This window comes from Nylanderia fulva, unplaced genomic scaffold (assembly GCF_048542155.1).
Source record: "Nylanderia fulva isolate GAGA-0341 unplaced genomic scaffold, ASM4854215v1 Scaffold220, whole genome shotgun sequence".
Taxonomy (NCBI): domain Eukaryota; kingdom Metazoa; phylum Arthropoda; class Insecta; order Hymenoptera; family Formicidae; genus Nylanderia; species Nylanderia fulva.
In genome coordinates, this window is record NW_028190286.1 from 132,636 (window position 1) to 140,458 (window position 7,823).

At 30.1% G+C, this 7,823-nt stretch overlaps 2 protein-coding genes across 3 annotated transcripts; one reads left to right on the top strand and one right to left on the bottom strand.

Moving 5' to 3' along the window:
* Positions 1–266: 266 nt before the first annotated feature.
* Positions 267–3,917, top strand: LOC114936681 (RNA-binding region-containing protein 3). Its single transcript, XM_029309952.2, has 5 exons — positions 267–392; positions 782–1,258; positions 1,347–1,461; positions 2,087–2,699; positions 2,786–3,917. Exons 1-5 carry the CDS (start codon positions 384–386, stop codon positions 2,940–2,942), a joined length of 1,371 nt encoding a protein of 456 aa, XP_029165785.2. The 5' UTR covers positions 267–383; the 3' UTR covers positions 2,943–3,917.
* Ak1 (Adenylate kinase 1) lies at positions 3,415–7,148 on the bottom strand. 2 transcript variants are annotated; one of them, XM_029309953.2, is made up of 5 exons: positions 6,915–7,148; positions 4,744–4,971; positions 3,996–4,121; positions 3,733–3,918; positions 3,415–3,647 (listed from the first exon to the last, which is right to left on the bottom strand). In XM_029309953.2, the coding sequence occupies exons 2-5, from the start codon at positions 4,927–4,929 to the stop codon at positions 3,576–3,578; spliced, it is 570 nt and encodes a 189-aa protein (XP_029165786.1). In that variant the 5' UTR covers positions 4,930–4,971; positions 6,915–7,148; the 3' UTR covers positions 3,415–3,575. The 2 variants fall into 2 exon arrangements, with proteins under 2 accessions (XP_029165786.1, XP_029165787.1); XM_029309954.2 differs by lacking the exon at positions 6,915–7,148 and adding an exon at positions 6,263–6,428.
* Positions 7,149–7,823: the final 675 nt, after the last annotated feature.

A 7,823-nucleotide genomic window follows, 5' to 3' on the forward strand; every position in this document is an offset into this window, starting at 1 on the left:
TCTCCCTGCGGACAATCCTACTGATTAAGAATATCGTTAATTTAATAAGATTCATTAAGTATTTTGGCTAATATATGGGATGAACGAATCCGTAATTCCCGGCCGGCCGATAGGCGTCCACCATGTCGCCTGTCGACCCTTAATAAGATTTATTCAATATTTTGGCTAATATCTGGAAAATAAAAATCTGTAATTCCCGGCCGGCCGATAGGTGTCTCCACCATGTCGCCTGTCGACCCTTAAAATACCCATAACCTGATAACAAAAATGATGAAATATATCGCATCTAGATATTTGTAATTTATAAGTTTGTTTACATTTTGTTTAGGTTAGAGGGAAACTCCGAATTTCAATCATTTTTAATTCAACAAAGATCGTCAAAAATGATTCCTGTAATTATATTAGATCAGATAATAATTGGCAAAGTTGATACACCATTTATACTTGAGCTTTGATTCTATATTTATTTTTCTACTGCATACACTTCTAAATATATTTTTAAATTTTATTTTCAAGCTTATAGAACAATCTTTAGAAAAAACATTTGCATATACTTAGTGCATTTTTTCTTCTGTGAAAACGTTTTGTTGTAATCATTTTTAATTCAACAAAGATTGTCAGAAATTATTTCTGTAATTTTAAGTTATATTTTATAGTGTTTGATTGAGATGCAAATTAGCTTCAATTTTATTGGAATTATTATTCGTTTATCCTATCTATCATCACACAATTTGTTTATTCTTATCTTATATATCAGAAGTAACTTTTAATATATTTTCAGACATGTGACACTTTGAGGATTCTTCATTTGCCTTCGCATCTTTCCGATGATCGACGCGATGTCTTGTTACAAAAATATGGTGCAATAAAAACCAAAACGATTCGACTATCTGAGAAATATACTGTCACTTATGCAAGGTTTTCGTCACAACAATTGGCAGCAGAAGCACTGATACGCCTCCATCAATTGAATGTTCGAAGACAATATCTGTCGGTTCAGTATGCCAAAAAGTCCGTGTTCACTGAATATCCGGAGCAAGATATTAACGAGTCACCAGCGAACAATGAAGCAAAAAGAGCGGAGACTGCTAATAAATCTCACGTTCAAACATTCCTACGCAAGTTAAATAATTGGACTATAAATCACGAGTTTAGTCAGCCTCCTCCGCCTAATATAAAATACAAATATATGCCACCGAAAAATACATTAATAAGAATAGCTATACAGCTGTTAAAAGTACCAGCTTTTTATACACAGGTCAAATATGTATTTATAATTATTTTATTTTATGTTACAGTAAAATTTTAATTGATAACGCAATGACAACTCTTGTATATATTTATAGGTATTACATTTAATGAATAAGATGAATCTACCACCTCCCTTTGAAGAATTGGAGGTAGAATTTCCTACTATACTTAAGGAAGCATATGATGTGGAGAAGTATAAAGATATATTTGGTAATGAAAATATAAATGTACACAAGATGTCCCGCAACATGATGTCTATACTGAAACTGTATTCTTGGTGTCATTCTAAGTCAAAAAGTCTTATTGCACATATGCCCTAAATCGATTGTTTTAAAGTTATATCGAAAAAAATGCAAAAGTAATTATATACTTACTTATTTATAATTTTGAATTATTATTTACTTATTAATTATTTTAATTATTGTTTATTAATTTTTTTATTATAACTCAAGTAGTTTTTTGTAATGCCAGTCACGAAAGTTCGATTTTCGATTGCTGTTTTGATCAATTTATTAATGTATTGATCAAAGTAGTTAATTATTGTTTAATATTATTGTTCAATAAATAAAATTATCTTTATTAAATAATACTGCTCTTATTTTATGCAATTTTGTTTTTTCACTATAACTTTAAAACAATCGACTTTAGGGTATGATATTTTGACTTCAAATGGCACCAAGAATACACAGTTTCAGTATGGACATCACGTTGCAGAACACCCTATATATGTAATAGGAATATAAAAATATATATAATAGAAATAAAAAATTCATAATAATAAATGCATTAAGCTTTCATAGAGAAATCAATTTTAAATAAACTTTTTTCTATGTAGATATATTACATGAACATACGAATGAAGACAAAGAAGAAGAAGAGGAGTCTGAATTAGAATCAGATGGAGAAGACGTCAGGCCTCCAGAAATTATTCCTGTTAAAAGAAAGCGCCCACAATCTACAAAACGTTTAAAAATTCCAAAATTTGTCAACCCTGCCAAAATCACAGCTTCTTCATCTACACAAAAAGTCATCAAACCGGAAGATATGTTTGAGTCTGTTCAGCGTGAAGAGATTAAAAATCTTAAGATTGAATTAAAAACTTTGGATAAATCGTTGGACGAAGCATCTGTGAATAAGCAAGATAACACTATAGCAATAGATGGTGGATTCGGTTTAATGTCTCCAATTAATAAAACTACCAAAAACGCAAAGGATAATCAGGAAAATGCAGAAACGCAAAAGAATAAGTTTATAACTTCTGAAGAATTGGCAGCTAATAGAATTTCCATTAATGATCAGAGATTACTGCCAGTGTTCAAGAATTATCATCCAGGCAAACCTTCCAATCGTCTCTATATAAAGAACCTAGCGAAACAAGTAGAAACAAAGGATCTGCATTATATTTATGAAAGATATGTTATTGCAGGATTGAAAGATGTTGAAAATGAGTAAGTGTTTTGTTTGTACCACACTATATTTCTACTGTCATATCTTATAAATATCTCGTAATGCATTATTATTATCTGTATTACAGATATGATGTACGACTCATGCAAGAGGGTAGAATGAAGGGTCAAGCTTTTATCACCTTACAAAATAATTTACAGGCCAAAATGGCCCTCGAAGAAACTAATGGATATATATTAAAAGATAAACCTATGGTTGTGCAATTTGCCAAAGCTAAAAGTTAACATAGATAATCTCTGCTCTAATATCATCTTAATTTATTTCATAACATTAAGTCATCGACATTGTTATAATTAAAAAAGAAAGAGATTATTACTGAAAAATTTGGACAGAAACTAAAAATTTCTTATCTAGTATATCCCTTTTTAAATATTTAGACATGTCATTGACCTTGTTGTTGCTTTTTCGCGATACTGATCATCTGTCTCGATTTGCGATCGTTCATTATATTCATATCATCGAGCGCAGCTGTTATCACGAGAATTAACAATTTGATAATTTTCCATAAATAAAATTACAATTATTAAAAATGTAAATTATTATAGTAAATCGGATAATTTAGCTGAATTAGATAATTACAGCGCGAAGCACGCGCTTGTATTGTCTAGTCTCGACTAAAAAGAATTTATTTAAAGAACAAATATAGAAAAATAAAAATAAAGATATAAATGTATATAATTCAAACTTGCAACAGAGTTGTATATCGATATAATTTTATTCAACAATTAACAATTAAAGAGATACCTTATTTGTTTCATTTTAACGAGCAATAAGAGTATCATACTACTAAGAATGAACTTTGACAAAGGTAGCAACAGATCTCTTGTTACTCTTCAAAATTTTCAATTGCAATTTAACTAAGCAAATAGAGCGTCCAGCGCTTTTGTGACTTCTGCGAATATTTCATCTATTGCTCCCTCCGCATTGATCTAAAATAGAGTAATTAATTTTTGTAAGTTGATGAAATACCTAATATACAATAGAAATAAAGGATATTTAATTATCAAGACTCACTCTAACAACTTTGTCTTTGTAATGCTCGACAATCTCGTTGTTCTTTTCGTTAAATATCTCTATTCTCTTTTTGATGGTTTCTTCGTTATCATCCGCTCTTTGCGATACGGCAGCACGTCCGAGAAGTCTTTTCTTCAAAGTCTCGTTCGCTACATCGAAGAAAAGAATTAAGTTGACGGGGCAAACCTGCGCAACAACATCAGTGTTTCAGGAAAAATAAAGGACAACGAAAACTGAAGAGAGAGAAAGAAGGAAAGTCTTACCTTTTGCTCAAAAAGAATGCCCTGCTCCTTCTCACGGGGATATCCGTCGATGAGGAATCCAGTCTTTGTGGTTCCTTCTTCGCGAGCTTTATCCATCTTTTCCTTTATAAGCTCCAGCACGATGTCCTAGCGAAACCACATGAGCTTCACACTGAGAAAAACCGGGTTCGTTCGCGTAAGACGCGCGAGATGTTATTTTTTTTATTCATTTAACTTTAATGCACACAAGTAATTTTAATTTACTTTAATTAATTTATTAGTAATTATATAATTTAATGGGTTCAAGCCCATTTAAAATATAAAATGCAAAGTAATTGAAATCTTTCCAATTCAAAATGTAAAGACAACAATTTATAATAGGAATTGAGAAATAGGCATTTTTAAATAGATTTTTGAAAGTAAAATCTTTTAATATTTACATTTTTATATTTATATTTATTTATTCTTTCAAAATGGCATTTTAATTGCAATGTAATACCCAGATAGCAAATGTACATCGTTTTAACGTCGAATAACATTAGATGTCGAAATGACGTCTTTTTGACGTTTAATGACGTCAGTTTATTGCTACTTAGATATAGAAATCATAATGAAAATGTAAAATAGTTTTAAAAAAAAATTAATTTTAAATAAAAAATACAAAATAGACATTTCACATTTTAAATGCATCTATTTTACAAATAATGCACATCTCTGATAATTATATAGTGATTCGAAATAAAATGCGCGCGTGATATTATTAACATACCGTTGGCACGAATAATCCTTTGGACATTAAATCCTGTAGTGATGCTCCTCTATCGCTGCCACTGGCCACTTCCGCTCGTAACAAATCACCGCTGCTCAAGTGAAGAAATCCGTATTTTTCGATCATACGATCGCATTGTGTTCCTTTGCCGCATCCTGGCCCGCCAATAACCCAGATAGTTTTCATTTTTTCCGCGTATAATTTTTTTTGTTCTCAATATGGCGTCCGCTAAACATTGAAAATGACCATTTTAAACGTTTGCACAAAATTTCGAGAAAATTTTTACTTAGAAAAACTTTTGAATATGTGTACAAAATTAATATATAATATAAATATATAATATAAATTAATATTATAATATATAATATAAATTAATATATAATATATAAATATATAATATAAATTAATATATATATATATATATATATATATATATATATATATATAAATTAACAAAATATAAATAAATATAAATTAACATATAATATGTAAATATATCTTTTTTCCTCTATGTCTTTTACAAAAAAAAATTTCGCATAAAAACTTTTTTTAATGAAAATTAAGTTTCTTTGACATAAAAAAATTATCGTGAAAACATCAAGAAAATTCTGAATAATATGATTGGATTTGTTTCAACGATTTGTCTCACCTACAACTTTTCTTTTAAAAAAGATTTAAAACAAGATCCACCTTAAAACAAAAGTGATGATAATGAATTTCTCAAAAGTGGCAACATCAGTAAACAAATTATAATATCATTATTGTTTTATTGTATTTCCCTTAAAGTTAAATAACTTTTGTGCAAAACAATTTTTTGTAAAAGCGTAGGAAAAAATTTAGTAGAATCCCAAATAGCAAACTGACGTCATTAAACGTCAAAATGACGTACGCTTATGCTACTTAGATGTCATTTTTCAGGATGAAGAATTCATAAGATACTTTTTGCTGTTATAAAATCGGGAAAACGCAGAGAAAAATAAACGTTGCGAATAAACGAGAAAACTTTAACAAAACGACACTGGTATTAGTTGAAGATCCAACATCAAAGAAAATGCGTGAATGAAATTTTAAACATGTATCGATTTCTCGCTCGTTTGCCGTAAAACGACGAGATGTGCCTGCGCATGCGCTTTCGATGCAAGACCTTAATTGACGTTTGGCGTCCCGTCACCTTGAACTTTTTTCAAAAGCTCAACCAACAAATCGAAGATGCAGCCGACAGCTTTTGACAATTTATTAATTAATTTTAAGGAATTTTTTCGTTTGAAAGCTATTTTATAAAAAAACCTCTTTTAAATTAAAAAAAAATCATTTAAAAAAATACGCATTAAATTAAAAAATAGTTTCCAGTAATTATTTGGAATTACTTTAACATGAACCGCGATTTCGTCAATTAATTTCAATTTTTCTCAGAAAAAACTGACAAAAATTTAACAATTTTTTGTGTCTATTTTTATATATTAAGTCGATATAGTTTCGAGAAGAAAAAATTTTAAACTATAATCGATAGTCCTCAAACCTTAAAAACTCGTTCGCGTATTGATCAACAGCTTCGTCGGGATGTAAAGTTTGACACCAAAAAAAATATATTAATAATTAAGCGACAACGACAAAGGCGTAAAAACGACTAAAATACATCCGGCCCAATTTCTTCGTTCCCCGGGATTTACACGATGATGACAGAGCGGTGTATTACATGATATTATTGGCCAGATCTATATAAATATAGCAATGCTTAAAAATAAATCCAAGTAGCGAAGAAGCATATAGAATCTTATTGCATATCCCATATCTAGGTTGCATCGCATAATATGAGTATATAATTATATTATTGGTTGTAAGATGAGTGTTCTACTTATATATTTTTATATCTTTTATTTCTTCGTTTAATAGTTGATATTTTGTATTCTTTTATATCAAAGGGATTCTTTCCTGTTTATAAATAAATAAATAAATAATTTTTATCATTAAAATCTACGAGGGTTGGATGGACTTCATATACTCGCAGTTTACAGAAATAATGAATATGTGCATCTGATATGTATATATACATTTTTTACGTCATCTAGTCCTGAATAAAAATCGTGTATTTGTAATGAGATCGTGATTTTAAAAAAATTGATGAACTTATATTGTGAATTGAAAAATTATAAATTCAACTGTCTAAATACCTTTTTTCTCTTCTCCGAGCTTAACTCGATTTTCGTTATTCCACTGCGAGAAAATCAATGACGTGCATTCTTAGACCGACAACTCATCAGCATAGAAAAATCAACCACTTGTTGCGGTTGACATCAAGTTGTTTTGACAAAAGTAGTTATCCTTCGATAGATAATAATATTATTATTAATAATATATATCTGTCAAGAAGGAAGATACAAATACTTCCTAGAAAAAAACAAGTCATAAACTAAAGTAGTAATATAGAATGGCAAGTCTCTTTTATCTTCTATCTTGGATCCATTTCCATGACGGGATGATATGGACCTAGTTTACATCGATTATTTGATACACTGACGAATCACAGCCATTCTTTTAAAGAATAAAATGAGTACGTTTACACGGCACCCTTAAGGTGCCTTTTCATACGCAGCATGCTGCAGCAGCAAATCAGTCACGTGATCAAAATTTATTAGAGCATATTTCTTTGTTCTCTTATTATTTTGAGGTTAAAATTACGATTTTTGCTTTTATATTCTCACAATAATCTATTTTATTCTTAAAATCTATTATTTAACTAATATAAGAATAACAATAATTAGAATCAACTAGTTGTGTGTTCTTTTGCTTTGCTGCCTTTGCTGTTCGTTCTGTCACGTCCTAGTGACCTTCCTACTCTCTCTATTCCTAGGCTAGAAAGAATGGGGCGCTCTCTATTTTTTATGAGGCAACCTGCTTACACCGGCTATACCTTTAGAATTTAGAACATATATTACTGGAAGGGGAATAAAGGATCGAGCCTGTGTCTAAGTTGGGTGCGAGAGAGAACCACGTTTTTAAGGAAAGAGAAGGGTAGATTGTTACCTCCATTCGCAATGAAATTACATTTCCAGTTTCAAATGGCGCGGTGAGCGTGACGT

Bases quoted from the DNA above. Each gene is read 5' to 3' on its own strand.
- LOC114936681 (XM_029309952.2), top strand. The intron at 1,259-1,346 runs GTCAAATATGTA...ATATATTTATAG, and splicing joins TACCAGCTTTTTATACACAG to GTATTACATTTAATGAATAA. The intron at 2,700-2,785 runs GTAAGTGTTTTG...TCTGTATTACAG, and splicing joins TTGAAAGATGTTGAAAATGA to ATATGATGTACGACTCATGC.
- Ak1 (XM_029309953.2), bottom strand. From the start codon at position 4,929: ATGAAAACTATCTGGGTTATTGGCGGGCCAGGATGCGGCAAAGGAACA. The intron at 3,919-3,995 runs GTAAGACTTTCC...GTTGTTGCGCAG, and splicing joins GCATTCTTTTTGAGCAAAAG to GTTTGCCCCGTCAACTTAAT. The intron at 3,648-3,732 runs GTGAGTCTTGAT...ACTCTATTTTAG, and splicing joins ACAAAGACAAAGTTGTTAGA to ATCAATGCGGAGGGAGCAAT.